The 20,758-nt window shown below is 38.0% G+C and overlaps 1 protein-coding gene and 1 long non-coding RNA gene across 2 annotated transcripts; both read left to right on the top strand.

The window, feature by feature from the left end:
• Positions 1 to 7,612: 7,612 nt before the first annotated feature.
• On the top strand, positions 7,613 to 18,447 carry LOC100185720. Its single transcript, XM_002127843.5, has 3 exons — positions 7,613 to 8,141; positions 16,801 to 17,273; positions 17,490 to 18,447. Exons 1-3 carry the CDS (start codon positions 7,728 to 7,730, stop codon positions 18,235 to 18,237), a joined length of 1,635 nt encoding a protein of 544 aa, XP_002127879.1. The 5' UTR covers positions 7,613 to 7,727; the 3' UTR covers positions 18,238 to 18,447.
• Positions 18,448 to 18,976: 529 nt separating this feature from the next.
• On the top strand, positions 18,977 to 20,269 carry LOC113474436. The gene is made up of 2 exons (XR_003396099.1): positions 18,977 to 19,831; positions 20,158 to 20,269. It is a non-coding gene; the product is annotated as an uncharacterized LOC113474436 (long non-coding RNA).
• The last annotated feature ends 489 nt before the right edge of the window (positions 20,270 to 20,758 follow it).

Below are 20,758 nucleotides of genomic sequence, written 5' to 3'. Positions count from 1 at the left end.
TTATAAAACCGTATTCTCACGACTTCCATAGACCGTTGTTAATTGTTTAAAACACGATTCGGATATTTGGATATTATGTGCTAAAGGTGTCTTGTCTTACCCCACCCTACTATACTTTGATTTTATTCTGTAAGGCGGTCTGAATGTTTGGAATACCTTGCTTTTTATATCACATATATCTACTCGTTATCGTCGCTATAAGCGCATGTTACACACGTGGTTGTTACACTGTCAAATGTCTTTGGTCTACAAACCCCACAATACTAGTCTGACGCGATACAATTGAGTGATGGAATGAATATGGAGTTCGTAGCATTCCTATATATAATAGTAAAGTAGAGGTTTTTATATAAACCGCTATCTATAGTTTCGCGCCTCTAAAGAATGCTGTTTCTGTTTAGTTGTTTACTTGTACTAATATATTACATTGTTGAAATTAACCTTTAATATAGTACAGTGGGGTAAGATGTAACACCTTTAGCTCAAAATACCTAAATATCCTAATCGTGTTTTGAACAATTAACAACGGTCTATGGGAGTCGTGAGGATACGGTTTTATAACTGGTTGAATGTTCTTTGTTTACTACCAAATGGGACGAGAAAATAAAATGAAAAGGTGTCCCATGTTTCCCACCCTACTATACAAACATATACAACCTATATTTGTCTCTTATTCTCAAAAACTTCAAAACTGTTTCCATTGTTTAAGTGAATTGCTCTATTTTCCGCATTATATCCTTAATTCGTTCACACATTGTACAAACTCACGAAACAAACGATAATTACCAACGCTCTAATCGCTTCGACTGTAAGCCGTATAATTAGGCAACAAAACTCCCGCTTAGTCACAATATGGAACAATTTGAGCGCTTTGTTGTTGATCAAAATCTACAGGAAACTCTCTTATTTACAGCAGTCTGTGTTGGCATATGGGTGGTCTACAAGTCCATTGTTTAAACACAATGCAGATTGTGACGTCAGGTCCAGGACTAATTAAGTAACTTGCTGGTTACATGCGTGGGAAAATTGACAGTTCTCATTACCAGTGAAGGTCTTACAAATTGGCTGATAAATTGCACTTTGGGGTAAGATGGGATACCGTTAGCACGTAACATTACTGTGGGGTAAGATGGATACCGTTAGCACATAATATCCCATATTTCATGATCGTGTTTTACAATTAACCACGCTCTTTTAGAGTCGTGACTCGCGAGGATATGATTATATAATTCTGTTAAAGTTTCTTTACTAAACGGATTGGTAAAAGTGAATGAAAACATGAAACATCTTACCCGGAAAGCCTATACAATTATTTCAATATAGTTGCCATACATTGGCTGTCATCTAAATCACTACAATCAAATAAACCTAATTAACGTTACGATGTTATCATTAGGAGTTATAAATCATACGCCAGTCATTCATAACAACAGCGTTAAATTACGACACGCAAGTTTGGATCCAAATACACAAGTCTGGCGGTCATATAGCATTGAAAGCCAATTGGAGGACAAATAAAGTGTCTTCTGTTCAATGAGCTCTACAATAGGAAAAGAGACTCATGATAAATGGGCACGTTCCATTATAAAAAAAATATATTAACTTTAAAATGAATAAACCTAAATGACCTTAAGTTTAACAAACATTCATAAAATTCATTTTGGATTTAAAAGTAAATTACTCGCTAATTAAGTGGGACCTGTTGGGCCACTTACGTGCCCGATTACTCGCTGCCAGGCCACTTACGTGCCCAATAAGTTAGAGTCCTGTTTCCCAATATAACTGATAAGGCGCCATTGTATAAATGTTACTTCCTATCTATCAGGGATTAAGGTTGTCTGTGTTATGGTTACCTATTATAATTAACAGAATTAACGGTGCCAATGGTCAGATTGATAATGGTAATTATGACTGTCTAGGAAAAGGTCTTTAAGGGTAAAAATAGAATGTATTAACACTAATGACGTTTCGCCGGATGGCGGACGAAACGTTGGTACAATTATGTTAACGTTATTATGAATTATCCTATGCCTGGTAGCGACAATAGAAAACATATATGGTAGGGTGGGGAAGATGGGACACCTTTTCATTCAATTTTCTTGTCCCGTTTTACACTAAACAAAAAACTCTAATAAATTATAAAACCGTATATTCGCGGCTGCCATAAACTGTTGTTAATTGTTTAAAACACGATCAGGATGTTTGAATATTCCCCTACCCCGCTATATATTTCGTGTGAAAATTTCCCAATACCTTTAAAGGCGTTTCGTTAAAAATTAACATATATTATATATCATATATTGATTTTGTCGATTTTTCAATCTTTGTAATACATGGATACATCACTTGTGGTGTGTGTAGATAAAACAGCCGCTCAAATTATCGATTTGAAATTCATTTTCGCTTCGTTAAACAAATTTGATCGGTTTCATGTTTAGTTTTAGAAACAATCGGGATATTATTTTTTAAGTGTTTCGCACAAGTGATTTAGTAGGGTGGGGGAAGATGGGACAGCTTTAGCACATAATATCCAAATATCCTGATCGTGTTTTAAACAATTAACAACGGTTTATGGGAGTCGTGAGGATACGTTTTTATAATTCTTTGACTGTTTTTCGTTTACTGCCATATGGGACGAGAAAATAGAATGAAAAGGTGTCCCATCTTCCCCCACCCTACTATACAAACAATATTAGAAAAGTTGAATATTGGCTGTAGGTTATACGGGTAGTGTTCTATACATTCTTTGTTTGCTACCAAATGTGACGATAAAACAGAATAAAATTAAGACTCATCTGACCCCAACCTACTATACTATCAAATCATGTCATTAAAGAATTAAGATGTCGTCATTTTTGTTCCTATTACGTCATCATGCTAACTATTACATCTCTGTTGTTCCAATCAGGGATAGGTTCATGTCAAATTACGTCACGATTTACCAAGCTCATGCTCTCAATGACCGTTGGCACGTGACAATCATCGGCGCCAAAGCGTGCTTGCGTTTCAGGTAGAACAGCAGGCGTGTTGTTCACTAAATACTTGGAAACACAATCAAAATCCAGTCCGTTTAAATTAGGGTAATGCTAACAAAGGAATCCAGCTTTCGCTGACAGGTGTGTGTATAAGATCACTTCGCTTCTGACTCGGCTGTTTGTATTCAGAATGAAACCCGATGCTGTGCCTTTGTCCGCACAGTGTGTTGGTCCAAGAATGCGCAAAAGGTCGGGAATCCGAGTAAGTTAGTTCCCGACCTTTGCCACTCATTCCTTCAACCGCGTTCAATTGTTTTTTTTTTATTTTATGTCTTGATTTTTCGACCTAAATGAACTCGCAGTTTAAAAAATTCGTGTCGTGACGTCAAAAGCTTCCTAGCTACTTGAGGTATAACCTACGTCATTAATTTTGCTTTGAGTTATCGCTATAGTTAGCCTGCCCGACCATGCGTTTACTCTCTTAGTGCTAGCCGGGGATCAGGTAACCTGCAAACCCACAGCTGTAGCTTAGTTCCCACGCTGATAGAGGAGTTATCCACGCTTAACTGCCGTATTAGCACGGGCAGTGTTCTATTCTACGTGGGTGAGGTCAAACGGTATGGCACGCAATGGGCTTGAAATTTAGACCAGAGTTTACCCATTTCCCCAGCATTGTATATGCACATTCTATTTTATATGGGTGAGGTCCTACAGTGATGTATGCCACGAGACCTGAGATTTAGGCCAGAGTTAACCCATTTCCCCAGCATTGTATATGCACATTCTATTCTATATGGGTGAGGTCCTACAGTGATGTATGCCATGAGACCTGAGATTTAGGCTAGAGTTGACCCATTACCCAAACATTGTATATGCACATTCTATTTTATATGGGTGAGGTTCTACAGTGAGGCATGCCATGGGACCTGGGATTTAGACCAGAGTTAACCCATTTCCCCAGCATTGTATATGCACATTCTATTCTATATGGGTGAGGTCCTACAATGAGGCACGCCATGGGACCTGGGATTTAGACCAGAATTGGCCCATTACCCCAACATTGTATATGCACATTCTATTCTGTAAGGGTGAGTTCCTATTCAGCGTAAACAAGGAACTGTAGAAATTCCAGCGGTAAAACAATTTCAATCGCCAAGATTTACTTTTCGTGTTAATATAGAAACGTATAGTTATACAACTTATATAGCAGTTATATATGTTGTAGAAAAACTCAAATTCCGAAAAGGTTTTTAATTGGGAGAAGTTATTTTGAATACACGTTAAGGCGCCTAAAAGTAAAGTATTTCTATGTTTACGTTTTAATTATTAATGAGCAAAACATGTTGGCTATAAGCGCTTTTCGCCAGATGTGTTTTCGCCAAAAAGCTAAATTTCTTTTATTGTAAATTGGGGTAAAATGGTACATTCTCCATTATCGGTAAATTGGGGTAAAATGGTTTCATTCTCCATTATCGTCTCATTTGTAACAACCTAATAATATTTACAGAATTATATAACCGTATCCACACGACTTTAAACAGCGTTGTTGATTTGTAAAAACACTATTATAGGAAACATGGGATATTATATTCTAACAGTGTCCAGTACTTTATAATGTTTAGTATTTAGAGCACTTTATGTTATAACCTACTTTGGGCTTTGTTTAATTTCACTTCAGCCACCTGCGTTTAACATCTCGTTAAATGGGATCGTTTATTTGCCAAGCACTTTGAGTGCGGGCGTTACTTAGTTAGGCTGATGCATTCCATGCTATTAACATGGGAGGACCTTTATATAAAGAAAGTGTATGGAATAAGTTACTGTTGTATATTGTTGTGGTATAGTTTATTCTATAAGGGTGAGATTCATGTCGAGGACTTGGGATTTAGGTAGGAGTTGGCCCATTACCCCAACATTGTATATATTAGGATTGGGGAAGATGGGACACCTTTAGCATATACTATCCAGATATTCTGTTCGTCTTTTAAACAATTAACAACGATCTATGAGAGTCATGAGGACATAGTTTCATATTTCTTTGAATGTTCTTTGTTTACTACTAAATGGGACGAGAAAATAGAGTTAAAAAGTGTCCCATCTTACTGTATGTACATTCTATTCTATATGGGTAAGGTCCCACAGCGAGGCATGTTACCCCAACACTCAGGAAGCAATATATAGTCGTTATAGTGAAGGTCTGGTTATGAAGATTGATGTACAGAAGCTATTTTAGTACAAGGTGTAGCTGACAATGAATTTTGTTTGTTAGTGAAAAATGATTAGGAAATATGGGATATTATGTGCTAACATCAGTATCCATCTTACCCCACCCTTCTATACATTACATTTAACTCTGTAGCTTATGGATCAAGCCAGGTCGAAACAATTTGGTTAAACTGATATTTCTTTCATGTTTTCATAAATTGCGGTAGAGATAAGGGTCAATTATTCATGTGCTAGTTTGGAATGTAACACCAGGTAATAGGGGTGTGCGAGTACGCAGTCTATTTCCGCTATATGAGAGTATATAACATAAATTTATTCATTTGGATATAGCAGTGAAAATCAAATTAAATAAAACAACGAAGAAAGGGAAATTATAGCAACAAAAAAACGACTGTCGCTAAAATAGAAGAACTTGGATTTAATCACTCAATGATTTTGATTTTGTTAAAACGTGTTAAATTGTCAGCCGGATCTTTTTCCGACGTGTGATTATTGTTTCGCGTGTTGATGACGTAATAATAGTTACGTCATTCCGATGACGTCATCTTTATCTATCGTCCCATCTCGCTCGATTTCTAAAGGAACAGTTTGTATGTACAGCGGGTAGCGGCGTGGCTGGACGACGATTCTATTTAGTAGGACAAAGGCGACCGCATGTCGCGCGAAGTCGAAACAAAAAGTCAACAATAAACGACGTTCCAGCACGGCGTTCGTGGCCTTTTGCTACGACATTCATGAATGAATATATTGGTCGGTCACGGGGTCATATAGATTATAGAATATAGTAGGGTGGGGGAAGATGGGACACCTTTTCATTTTGTTTTCTCTTTCCATTTGGTAGTAAACAAAGAACGTTCAATGAATTATGAAACCGTATCCTTACGACTTCCACAGACCGTTGTTAATTCTTTAAAACACGATCAGGCTCTTTGGAAATTATGTGTTAAAGGTGTCCCATCTTCCCCCGCCCTACTATATACATCGTTTGAATGACGGTGTTTAATATAGGGGATTATTGCAAGGCAAACTTGTGTGAACTTAGAAGGGAGTTTAGGAAGTATTAATTTAGATATACAGTAGGATGGGGGAAGATGGGACACTTTTTAACTCTATTTTCTCGTCCCATTTAGTAGTAAATACGTTTAGTTTTCTCTTTCCATTTGGTAGTAAACAAAAATCATTCAAAGAATTATAAAACTGTATCCTCACGACTCCCATGGACCGTTATTAATTGTTTAAAACACGATAAGGATATCTGGATATTATGTGCAAAAGGTGTCCCATCTTCCCCCACCCTACTGTATATAAGACTATATAATTGCGTGTGTAATACTGTGGGGTAAGATGGATACCGTTAGCATATAATATCCCATATTTCCTAATCGTGTTTTTAAAAATTAACAACGTTCTTTTGGAGTCATAAAGATACGGTTGTTTAATTCTGTAAATATTCTTTGTTTATTACCAAATGGGACGTCTCAGAAGATGCTTTTAGTGTTTCAAACCACAGAGCGACTTCCCTAGTCCACAGTTCTATATAATTCAATCAACTCTTATAATCGAATATTCTTCGCTCTACTTCGTCGAATCGCTGGAGCGTCGCGTGGTAGATGAATTATGACGTCACTATCGGTCGTTCCGGGCTGGTTAATGGATTTGGCGTGTAAAGGACTATGACGTCAGTTCCGCTTTAGATGGAGATGGTTCCCCATGTTTTGGGTGAAGTCGGTTTAGGAGAAAATCCTTTGACGTTTTTGAAGTCTCCAAGCGAGTAATAAACCGTCTGGATCGTTTGACTCACACCAAGTGTAACAACATTTTTTTCATAAGTTTTGGCGCTTTGAGGGTAGTGCTACTGTAGGTGCGATTGTAGCTTACTTATCTTGCGCGGTAGGGCAACGATAGTCGTTATAACACGGGTGTTCTGTTTGGTGTTATATGTGGGTGCGCGTTAAAGGTTCTTCAGTAAGAAAAATGGTTAAATTGTGTAACGTTTTATTTGTTTCCTCGAATACAGTAGCGAAGATTATATTAATTAAACAACGAAGAGAAGGGATTAGCAGGAAAATGACAGTCGGTAAAATACTAAAAAGTATGAGAAAAAGCATCAGTATAAAGGCGTTTATTTACTTGTTGAATTAGTCTAGTTTGTGGAATAGATTTCGGTGTGTGTTTTACTTTTTCTTAATTCACAGCAATTTAACTACCGCGGCGAAGCGTCGTAAAAACGTTGCTGCGCCCACGCCAGCGCGTATCTAGAGCGAAAACTCGAGAGTGAGAGGGAGATAAAGAAAGAAACAAAACTCGCGAGGGAGAAAAAGGGCGTGTGTATGACGTATTTACGAGCTCAGTTACGCTCTGTCTCTCACACTGCCAGACACGATTTCCTATTCATTAGAAACGGAATAAGAACTAGCATGAGTTAGCGGTATATGGGTGTTGCTGACCGTAAAATAGATTTATGGATCTTGGTTTTGTGTTTCAGGTTTGTGCTGTACAAGTTAGGTTATAAACTTGTAGCCAACCATGTGGAAAGAGAAAGAAAGCGAGTTGCAGAATAAATGCGATAACGATAGCGCCATCGGGGATTCGGAGAGCTATTCCGCGGGCGAGGAGAGCTCGCATTCCCGCAGGAAGTCATCCTCAGACGAGATGGAGACCGACACTATGGACATGTATGGCCATTTGAACGCAAAACTTGGAACTAAAGTACCGGGGTGTCTTTGCAAAGAAGCAGGAGATAGTATTGAAAGTTGTTCGAAAATATTCAAAGAAAGCTTGGCAAAACAAGCGGCCAAAACACCCAGAGTGATACGTGTAGTACCAGCATCTGTCGCGCTTGCAAATACGAACGGGAATAACAAGAAATCTGAGGATTTCTCACCAAGGAAAGATAAATCAGACATGGCTCTTAAACTGCAGTATCTACTACATGAAATGGTAAGTTAGTTAGTGGTTGCTTGTTCTAGATCGTGTATAGTAGGGTGGGGGGAGATGGGACACCTTTTAATTCTAATTTCTCGTCTCATTTGGTAGTAAACAAAAAACATTTACAGAATTATGAAACCGTATCTTTACAACTCCCATATACCGTTATTAATTGTTTTAAACACGATTAGAATATTTGGATATTATGTGTTAAAGGTGTCCCATCTACCCCAACCCTACTATATATAGTGTAACTAAAACTGAAGTCGCCGCTGTTCTGTATATTGATTAATACGCCAAAGTTAGCCCATAATTCTTACTGAGTTATATATGGGTGAGGTCCTACAGTATGGAACTTGTGATTTGAGCCAGAGTTGTCACATCAACTTAAATACATTTCTTAGTTGTTTAAATGTGTTTCTAACCTAACTACGGAATACAATTGATAGTTTGGTGAAGGAGCAACGAAACTAAGTGACCATTAGTGTGTGTTGTGGCCAACGGCTTAGAAAAGTATGCGAAACTAGGTCGTTCGTTTATGAGTTGTAGTAAGATTTTAACGTTTAAACTTGAAATTGCATTCAAATCTAATAGGGATGGTTTGGGAACGCATAATGTTGTGCTGACTGTATATGACAATATGTCAAACTAGGCCACTCATTTTAGCTGCGTTTACATTTTAACACAATTCATGCTTAGTTGTGGAATTGCAACGTTTAAATTTGGATTGACTGTTATTGCGGTTGGAGTAGAAGCGTATATTTGGGTAAAACAACAGAGTGAATTAGTATTGAAAACTATACGTTACATTGCTATAATACGTCATTGCCTCCTTCGATCCTAGATGAACGCTCATTTTTTATATTATGTTGTTAAGATTTGAGTCCTATATTTCCCTGAAACAGATTAAAACTATTTATAGTTTTGATAACTGGACACATCCCTAATGTGCCCTTCGTAATTGTTAAACGCTGGCTCGCCAACGAAAGGGAAGTCGCACAGACGTGTAACCATCTCTGTCACTTCCCAGTAAAACAAACATGGCATTAATCTGACCGATGTCAGGCCAAGATAAGCCAATGCGATGTCACTCTAGTTTGATGTTGGTTACTTTGTGCTAAGTTAAAAACGGTTATGTAATCTGTAAGTTTATATAAAATGTAAATGTGACTTTGGTTACTCTATCCTTGAGTAAAACAACTTTGCCATTTGGTAGTAAATAATATTTACAAATATATATGGAACCGTATCCTCACGACTCTAAAATATTGTCATTAATTGTTAAAAACACACTAAGAAAATGTGGAATATTATGTGCTAACGCTAACGGTATTCATTTTACCGTACAGTACCGTGTACTAGAACCGTTAACAAAACACGATAAACATAGTGATAGTATTACCGAGTCGAGTTCGGTTCGTCTAAACTGTAAACCGCGTCAAGAAGCAATCGTTGCAATTCTTGTTTGTTTTTATCTTTTCCCGTTGCCTAGTAACGTGGCATGTCTCGCAAAGACGTCATCGCTTACTTGGCAGCATCTCGACTTTGTCCTCTGAGAGTTTGGAGTAATGCAAACACGGGCGCGTCAGATTAAACATTAGATGTATTTAAGTGTCATGTTGAGATATGGCGCTAAGAATTTGGCTTTATACGATTTGTGTGTAAGATGGATACGGTAGCGCATGCGGAATGATTTATGGATGATGTAATCGTATGTTAACAAAGACGTGACTACGGTTTAGTTCTTGCTAGCCCATACCAAAAATACGAAGACATTCCCTTTTATTACCAATCCTTTTATTACCAGGTTTAGTTCTTGTTAGCCAAAGTACGCAGACATTCCTTTTATAACCAATCAAAGCGCCTTGTTACGCTTCGGTTAGGAGTTTTTGATCGTATAAAAATGGCAACCTATTATATTATTTCTATTATATTCATCTCTATACTTGTGTATTTTATAAATAATCTTAAATATCAAATGCATTTATTGGTAACTGGTAAGCAGACACTATGCCGTTTCCATGCGAGGATTAATAAGTTACATGTATTATACTTATACAGTCTGAATGTTGGGGTTTTTGGCTAAACATGGCCTGAATTCAAAGTATTTCACCCATATAGAATAAAAAAGGCACATCATGCTTTGAAACCTCAAAAGCAATAAGTTGGCTGCGTCGGTATTTCATGTTTGATGCTATTTTCAATTTGCTCTGGTGTGAACTCGCCTGCGCTTGTAATTATAGATAACATCCAACGGCAGCTCCATAATCGGTAGCACCTGGTATAGTCTGCATAGTAATTGAAGTGCGAAACCGCATTTTTGCGGTTTCACGCTGGTTCGTGTAACGTTAACAGGTAAACAGTTGTTATCAAGTTTAGAGGATACGATTTTGTTTTGAAATGTGGCACCAAATTTTTACACCTTTAGCACATAATCTCCAAATAACCGGTTCGTGTTTTAAACAATTAACAACGGTCTATGGGAATCGTGAGGATACGGTTTTATATTTCTTCGAATGTTCTTTGTTTACTACCAAAGGGGGCTTCCAAAATCACTAAAGACGGTTTTGAAATGACAACAATTATGTCATAAGTACGAAACAGAACTCCCGTGTTATAACGTCTGTCGTTGCCCCGCCATGCAAGGATAAATACGTTATATTTATATATACGTGATAACTTGTAAGCGGGCATGAGCCATGAGGTGTATGAAACAGAACACCCGTGTTATAACGACTGTCGTCGCCACGCTACGCGAGGATAAATAAGTTAAATATATACGTGGTAACTCGTAAGTGAGAATGATGTGTATGAAACCGTTATAGCGACTGTCGTTGCCCTGCCACACGAGGATTGAAGTATATTTAATATTTATTCTACTCATCAGCACTATTCCTGTATCTCTGGTTACCACCAATTAGGTAGGCGTCTGCCGTAGTAATAGGATTCGCTATCACACGTATACATCAGCATACCTGTTGCTATATATCTGTATTGAGAGCAAATGTAATGAGCATACGGCCAACGGCAGTCACTCTGGCGCCCAAGCCACCGTTATGATAATATAGAGACCTGGAAATCCAATTACCTTCGATCCTTAGGTGGGATAAATCAACAAGACCTATCGTGATAACAGCCCTGGTTTAAGGTTGCGCAACATTATGGTATTTATGGGTTACTGTTCATCAGAATTAGTTTTTTTTAGCTCGAATATTAAGTTTGTAAGCATTTTAATATATATGGTAGGTTGGGGTAAGATGGTACACGTTTTCATTCTCTTTTGTCGTCCCATTTGGTAGTGAACAAAGAACATTTACATTTAAAAAGCTTAAATAACCACATTCTCACAACTTTAAAAGAGCGTTGTTAATTGTTGAAAACAAGATAAGGAAATATGAGATATTAGTGTACTAACGGTATCCTATCTTACCCCACAATTAGTGCAGTGTGAAATATCCCCCTAAAATAGCACACATATAGGCTGTATCTTTGTTGGAGCATCAGGTATATAGCTAAATGCTACATGATTATGAACATAACAGCATTAAACCCAGCCATAACACATCAGCACTCGACATGAAATGATCTAATTAAAGTAGTTGGCCTCAATCCTGTTGTCAGCTCCAAACAGGAGGCAACGAAACCGCAATAAGTTGTGTAGGACCCTTCAATTGACGGGTTTCGTAGGGTTAAGAGCTCCTTTAGGTGACCGCATAGGTCTGGCACTTAATTCGTTCGCCCTAGACTGTACTGTTCAATATGTATTGGGTTTTTATTGATGCAGTGATTTTGTTGATCTTTATAATTGAATGAAATGGTTGAGTGTAAGTTTGCCTTCGCGTGGCAGGATAATGGCTGTCGTTATAACGCGGATATTGTTTTATAAACCTCGTGCCCGCTTAGTTACCACGTATGTAACTTCATAGGTGATTGTTTTTCTGTACGATTAAAAATTTAGACTACCCATAAGTGAGCATTGTTAACTGTCTTGCAAATACGCCCACAATAGTAGCAGCAACAAGCCTCGAACCTGTATGGTTGGAAACTGTCGATTCTCATAACGTTTGTAAACCAGACGAACCCGGAGTTTTATGACACAACTCATAAACATTTCAAAGGCCTTTCCTATATTTTTAGGATACCAACGTATTCGTTCGTTATTTGGATAACATTTTTTATATTATTTGGATAACATTTACGAAATTTCGAGTTAGGCCTTTCAATTTCCGTTGCTAGCAAGCACCTGTCTTTGGTTAAATACATCCCATTGTGTATGCTGTGTTACAGCCTACTAATATTGTGGGATAAGATGGAAACCGTCAGCACATATTATCCCATATTTCCGAATTGCATAGTAGGGTATTCTCGCAGCTCTAAAATGATGTTGTTTATGTTAAAAACTCGATTAGGCAATATTTGATATTGTGTGCTAACAGTATCCATTTTATCCCACAGTACTATATGTAACTTTGTGAGTTACAGAGCCCCAATAGGTAATTATGTTGTCTGGTATCCCAATACATGTTCACTACCAGGTAACGGTATTTGTTAAAGGCATTCCATTGGTCGTGTCAACAGTCAACACATTCCAATACGAGAGTCCTAACCAAGCCTTAATAGTTGTCAGCTTTGAATTCCCAGCTTTGCAAGTCTGCATGTTGGTTCTTATGCTTGCTGTTTCTGTGCATGAATTATTTATCCTCATATAGTCGATGGTTCCAAAACGCCGCCTGTTTAATGAAAACTGACTTCATATTTGCGCAATTACTTTTATTTTCTAGCGTATCGACCAGACTGTTCGTTATAGTTGTATACTATATTAGGTTGGGGTTAGATAGTTTATGTTTCCATTATCTTTTTTTGTCCCCATTTGGTAGTATGGTCGTGGGGGGAGACGGGACAACTTTATCACATAATATCTAAATATCCTGGTCGTGTTTTTTACATTTTACAACAATCTATGGAAGTCGTAAGGATATGGTTTTATAATTCTTTGTTTATCACCCAATGTGACAACTGTGGGATATTGTTTTGATATTATAGTACGACGTGGAAAGGAAATGATAATGAAAAGGTCATGTCTACTCTTTAGAATTTTATTCTTCTAGAAAATCGATAAATGTCCTTGATCAAAAGTTATTTTTTCACCTAAAAATCAAAGGGTTTTATGGGTTTAACCGAGGTCTACGGTCCTACATTCCAATACAGGTCCAACTGGTGTCTTTACCGCCAACGCATCCAGTGTTTACTTTGCTCGTTTGACTTTCAAGAGTCGTACAATCTCACACTCAACCCACCAGCCAATCACAGTCCTTGTTGCGTGTTTCAAATGACACTCTTGTTACGACATAATGGCTCAAATTCGTCAGGTTTGTGACGTCACAAACCAGGTATTTGAACACAACAACAAGGCAAGCGTCACATAAATCTCATTTTCCAATTTCCTTGTTTATTGGCATACATGAATAAGCTAGTTTCTTGAACGTTTCAACCGCGTACCTCAAAACGCATGGCATTTCTTCCAAATTAAGCCTTTTACGGCGACGAGGCAAATTCGCCCATTTTTCAAGTTGATTTTCGACACGAACGCCAGAGTTTTCTTTAAATAAATTATACGGTGGGTAATAATGAGGCCTAAGGAACATTTTAAAATTTACAAGAGTTGAGGATACGGTTATATAATTCTGTAAATATTCTTTGTTTACTACCAAAAAGGACGTTTAAAAAAAGAAACCATGGACCATCTTACCCCAACCCAGAGTCCGTATATAAATAGGTTTATATACGGACTCTGCCCCAACCTACTATATATTGTCTACCAAAAAAACCGATATCATAAAAACTGTTAATATTTCGCCTAAAACTTGTTCTGGGAGTTTTAAAACAATGATTTTTGGTCTTTTTGGTTCTGCGCCAATTAAGTCAAGTTCCCACGCAAGGTAAAACCACAAAACATAAAAATATTGTATTAGTTGCAGAAGCTAACTAACCGTTGCGAACTTTAATTTGAGAACACTGGTGTTTTGCAACCGCTTAAGTTGTTGCAAATATTGCGGTGAAAAGTTTTAGTTTTAAATTTCAATCCACTGTAAAAAACGCTTTGATATAATAATTAGGATATATAGAGTTGGGAGATGCAACACCTTTAGCACATTATTTACAAATATCCTTATCGTGTTTAAACAGTTAACAACGGTCTATGGGAGTCGTGAGGATATAGTTTTATAATTCTTTGAATGTTTTTTGTTTACTACCAAATGGGACGAGAAAATGGAATGAAATAGTGTGCCATCTTCCCCACCCTAGCCTACTATATAACAAGCTAGGGTATATGGTATCTTTAAAGTTACATAGGTGTCTTCAAAAACTTGATTGCAGAAAATTGGCCAAAGTCATTTAAATATGATGTTTATTCTTTTGATATGACTTTCTAACAACCTTTTACGATTCACCCCCAGACGTTTCAATCTATCACCTATGCCTGAGTTTTAATTTCAGTAAAATCAATGGCTTATCAAATTATAACCAACCGCCCACTTTGATTAAATGTTATTTCCATGGTTTGTGAAAGATAAGCACACCGAGGTCGATACACTTAAGCTTCCCTTCATACTTTATATTGTTTCATAGCGTTATTTTAATTAAACTGGGTCGATATTTATAACTCGACTGCTTTCACGAGGTCACAGCAAAGAGACTCTCGTTATGTGATCCTCCATTGTGACTTAGTGGTTGTGGGTTCAAGGCTCGACGCTGCTACCATTGTGGGCGTATGTGTCCTGGGGCAAGACACTTAACAGAAACTGCTCCAACCCAGTGATCACTAATGGGTTGTCGAAACTATAAGCCATACAGAAAAAAATGTAAAGTTACACATACGTGGTAACTCGTAAGCGGCACAAGGTTTATGAAACAAAACGCCCGCGTTATAACGATTGCAATTAAAATTCCATTGCTATGAAGTACGTCATACACCCAACGTAATTTAGTCTGTTTTCCGAGAACGCAATTTAGAATTTTCCGCGTGCCCATTAATTTTAAACGTGCGTTGAATATTTGGGCACGATTTAAATTCAAAACATAAATTTCTCAGAAAATTTTTGCATCAATCATCATTTAAAACGTGCGAAGTCACATACGTGCTTCCCCCTGCGTACGCCCCAATATTGAGTGACAATCTCCTCTATTAAATGTCACTGCGTGCGTGAGAGCATTCACGTCGATAAAGTACATGTTTAGCAACTGGCGTGCGAGGTCGGACATTCAAACCCGTTAACCATGGGTCTAACCATCGAAGCGCATCGTTGTATAAATAGAACGGTTGATGTCGTCGCTTAAAAAAACCCTGGTTTTGCGCAATAGCAAAGTTTGGGCGCTATTGTTAAAATCCCAAAAGTTTTAAGCGTTACAAATTCATTTCAAAAGTAAATTTCAGACAAAACTAAAACTAAATGCTTTTATGAGCGTGTTTTAACAAATGTCGTTTTGCTGTTAATTTCCTTCTGTCTTCTCTTTTTTGTTTTCAATTTTATTTTTGCTACTGTATTGAGATAAAGAATTGGTGTTTTGTTTATATTATTTAATTTATTTTAAAAATAATAAATTTCAGCCTAAAAAACAGATGCCCTATGTACAACTCAGTTTGTTGATCGTCTACTATGATTTTGAAATGATACGAACAAGCTCTTAACTTTTATTACTATCATAAATATTTCACAATATATTTGCAACGATAGAGTAATTTATTGCATATACGAAACACTTCTAATTTAAATTTTCGTAGAACGCCCTACGTAGGAAAAGGCAATAAAATCTATAATTAGATAAAAGCGCAACGGTCAAAACATGCTGTTTATGCTCAAGTTTGCACACTTTGCATTTTGTTGTTTTTTGTTCACAATATAGTACTGTGTGGTAAGATGGATACCATTAGCACATAATATCCCATGTTTCCTATAGTCATGTTTTAAACAATTAACAACGAGAGTCGTGAGACTACGGTTACATATATAATAAAAAAATAAAATAAAACATGGACCATCTTGCACCAACGTACTATAAATATGCGACTTTTACACCTTGCCCAGCAGAATACTCTTTTACGTGATTTGTCAAGCTACAGATTTACCGGTTTTAACATTAGATGAAAATTGATTTGTTTGTACATACTTACTGTGTTACACGCCCAACAACTGATGACGTGTTTTCGCTCCAAAATTCGCTGACAAACATATAGTGCAACCCCTATGTTAATTAAGCAACTAAGTAAATCAATAAGTAAGCTTCTTCGTAAGAAGGAAACAATATTGTCCAATCTTCTTAGCTTAGCTTGCTGTAATTGGATGCGAACTGCTGTCGTAGCTCGTAGTATAATGCTGCTTAAACCGTTTGTTGCGACGCCTTTGATCGTCGTAATAACATTTTAAAGCGATCGCACGCTATGTCGTATTTATACTAATGGTTTGTCTAAATTGGCCCCAAAAATTCCCCCAAAAGTAATCACCCACAAAGTTACATGGTAACTCTTCAGCGAGCACGAGTGTATGAAACAGAACACCCATGTTATAACGACTGTTGTTGCCCCGCAACGCAAGGGGAAATAAGCGACATTTATCCATGTTTAGTGTTTGTTTTTGCGATATATTTCTAAACAATACGTTATTTTTTCCAGAAAAAGCTGCGCGAGTTGGACCGAGAAATCCTTCACCAGTTCTTACGAGTTAACGATACCGTGGACGAAGTTAAATGGTTGATGGACGAACGTGAGGCCGACCTTAAGCGTATCATGGAGGATGACGTCACATCCAATGACGTCACAACACACGACGCCACAAATAATAACGTCACGGAGTGGAAAGAGAGAACGGATACAGACATGAAGTATGCGGTGCCTGTAACGGCAGCGTTGACCTCGTATGCTACGCTAACGTCAGTGAAGAATAGTAAACGGTCAAATGGTGTGGACGCTATGGTACAGGGTTCGAGCCCGGCTGATACCAGTCAAAAGTCTGCTTCGAATCCAGCTGAAAACGGTTACAGATCTTACTCCAACCCTACGTATGCTAAAGTCGATATCGGTACAAAACATGGAAGACCTCAAGAGCCTCCGCCCTATGTTGAAAGACAGGACTCATATTATAACAGGTTGGTAGCATTAGTGTAGAGGTATTGGGCCAACCATGGCCTAGAGAATACGGGTTCGAGGCTCGATGCTGCCACCACTATGAATGTGTGGATTTGCCCATATTTTTTTAATCTAGTGGTCACTCATGATTTGTTCAAGCCGTCAGCCGTATATAGCTTAAACACTCATAATGCCAACCATATAGTGTTAATATTAATACCGTATCTTCATTTCAGGTTCAAAGCATCTCGTCCTACATCCGCCTCGAGTACAAGGTCGGGAAACCCCCATTCTGACCCCGTTTGGGTGAAGCAGGGGGAACCCCCGAGTCAGAGACCGAAATCCGCGTCTGCTGCTTCAGTTTCCAGAAAATTCAGCAACCGGTCAAAGCCTGGCAGCGTGCATCGAGCCATACGGGACGAATGGATTGCAGAAACCGCGGAAAAGTCGATCCCGGAGTTCCATAAGCAAAAAGACTACCAGAACCTTATCGGGTTATCCCGTGTGCGTGCAGAGGCCACAAGTATAAGGGGCCAACCCAGGCCTGTAGCTCGACCGCGGGCATCGGGTCGAGACGTTGGTTCCGCTGGTTCCAGGACGTCATCGTCGTCTCTTACGTCATCCTCGTCTTCGTCCTCGTCGATGCATTCGCCAACGAGAGGCGTGACGCATAACGCGCAACGTTTGGCGCATGACGGACAACACATTACGCATAACGGACAACGCGTGACGCATGAAGCCCATCGCATCACGCATAATGGGGGAAATAGTTTCAGCAGATTCGGTGTAACAAGACAGCGCCCTGAAGATTTCCGACAACGGACAGACATGAAAAACAACAACTACAAACCGAAACCAATATCTCGCAAACGACAGCCTGTATTTCCAACCAAAGACAACGTTGTCGTCATGTCTTATAAACGCACAACGACTGACTCTGTGTATAGCTGGATACAGAGCCAAGATGACGTAACATATTTGTAAACCTGCCTTAGCCAAACACACAGCACAATTGTTTTTTATTGTTATGTTCAGTAGTTAATCATGCTTTATTTCTGCCTGTAATTTTGCCATATTATTTTAACTTTGCTTTTAGCGTTTTTTTTTATATTGCGTATATAGAGGCCTCTTGTACGCACAGAAAACATTAGTTTGTTATTTGAAAGAATAAATCTAATAAACAATTTCAACTGATTGGTGTTTTCGATGCCGGGGATTTTAGCAAGAATGTATGGACAAAACATGTCTAATTTCAGCCAAAAAATTGGGAAAATAAAATGAAAAAAAAAACATCGTGGAAAATGGGAAAACGTGTAAAAAATTTGTCCATGTGTATTCGTGTCTCTTCCAAGTTTCGTAATACACTAAATTCAGCCAAACACTAGGCTAATTTGGGAAAATAAATAGCCCAAAAGCAAAAAAAGATCGAAGAAAATTCGCAAACATTGGGAACATTTGTCCATATATGTATCTGTGTCTCTTTCAAGTTTTGTAATACACCAATATACTGGGGTGGTGGATGAGTGTATTTGTGGGGACTAGAATCAGTCATTTTACTCAGCTGTTGTATATAGTAGGTTGGGGTAAGATGGTCCATGGTGCATGTACATAAATAGTGGGTTGGGGTAAGATGGTTCATATATTTATATATTTAGTAAATTGGGGTAAGATGATCCATGTTTTCATTTTCATTTCGTCCCATTTGTGGTAGTAAACAAAGAATATTTAAAGAATTATATTACCGTATCCTCACAGCTATGAAATAGCGTTGTTAATTGTTCAAAACACAGTCAGGATAGTTGAAAAATGTGTGTTAAAGTTGTCCCATTTTACCGACACAGGGCTGTATGTATAGTTTTTGTATTTTATGTTTCGTACAGTCTAAAAGCGAATAACTATCAGTGTATTCTTGTGATTTGATTGTTTACTACGTGTTCACACAAGTCGCAGAAATTCCGGCAAAATAATTATTGCTGTAATTTTCACAATCCGCTGTTACTATAAATAGATTCAGTGTTACCTGATGTTAAGTTACTCCTTATTAAATCCTACCATGAAACTTTCCAACTCGTTTAATATAAAGGCAGCACTGGGAGCTGAAATTCGCGCGAGATTCAATTAGGCATTGTTCCGTCATTTCTCAACGTTGATCCTAGCAATTAACCAATCAGCTCCCAGCTTTCCACGTGATCAACACGTTTTCGTTTTTGCCAATGTAAGTTTGGGGCGAGACTTCATCTTTTTGGTTGCCACCATTTTGGAATAAGCATTAGCGTTAAGCAGTTGAAGTCATATTGTAGTTAAGTGAAGGCAGCCAGGTTATGACAAAGACTTGTTTTAGCTTTAAGTATGCAATATATGAGCAATATAGTTGATTTATTTCGTTTTATTAATATTTAACGTTTGATTTACAGCTGACTATGAAAATAATTCATTAAAATTTAAACTATTTAAATCTCACACTGAAGCAATATTGACCGAAGTCTTGTGTTCAAATCACATCAATGTTATCTCGCTCACGAATGAAGATGCGTCGAGTGACAACCGCCGATGCAGCTTTGGATTGGCAACGTTGAAAGTGAGTTTGTATTTTTATCATAAAAATCAAGTGTTTCTACTTTGTCGCTGCTTGTAAATTAATCGCACAATTTCTCGTAGCTCCTATTGTTTCAGTATGTTAGTCAGTTATATGATACAGTGGGTTGGGGGAAGACGGGACACCTTTACCACATAATATCGAAATAACTGGATCGTTTTTTAAACTATTAACAACGGTCTATGGGAGTCGTGAGGGTACAGTTTTATAATTCTTTGTAGGTTCTTTGTTTACTACGAAATGGGACGAGAAAATAGAATAAAAATGTCTTCCATCTCTCCTACCCTCTAACGGTTTATTATCTATAGAAAAGAGACAAAGACGGAACGAAAAGCTCAAGAACGAAGATGGAGCCATAGCATACCCAGACTAAGATTTATTCTTAGTCGATGTAAATACTAACTTATGTGAGCTGTAGCATAAAAGTCCCTTATACTTATTGAATGCTTGTTTAAAACTGAATGTGTATGTGGTACACGGTGTGTGGTGTGGGGTGGGGAAGTATACGGAGATCAAATGATTAAAGTCCACCTTTGTACACGTTAGTAATGTAACGTGGTTGGGAATCTTGGGTTTTATTTCTCCATGTGTGTGTGTGTGTGTAAACAACCTGCATAAGAACGGTGCGCGCAGGTCAGATTTCCCCAACTTTAACCCATACTCCTGGTGTCACTTATCAGCAAGGCCGGACAGTCGGCATCAGATAGATAGAAGTGACATCGCTATAACTAGGGACCGCTGTTAGATAGTTTAAGTTAGACAGAACTGTGACACTGCACCGGGCCGACACAACACGTGTCATTGCACCCAGGCCTATACAGCAGACCGTCCTGGTTTGCGAAAACCCTTACACGCCGGTTGGTTAAAAGTCCGGTTAGTGAAAGCTGTGGGTTCCAACTGCAAAACAAT

Source organism: Ciona intestinalis, chromosome 8 (assembly GCF_000224145.3).
Source record: "Ciona intestinalis chromosome 8, KH, whole genome shotgun sequence".
Taxonomy (NCBI): Eukaryota; Metazoa; Chordata; class Ascidiacea; order Phlebobranchia; family Cionidae; genus Ciona; species Ciona intestinalis.
Note: the sequence above shows the minus strand (reverse complement) of the source record. Positions and strands in the feature narration are given on the sequence as shown.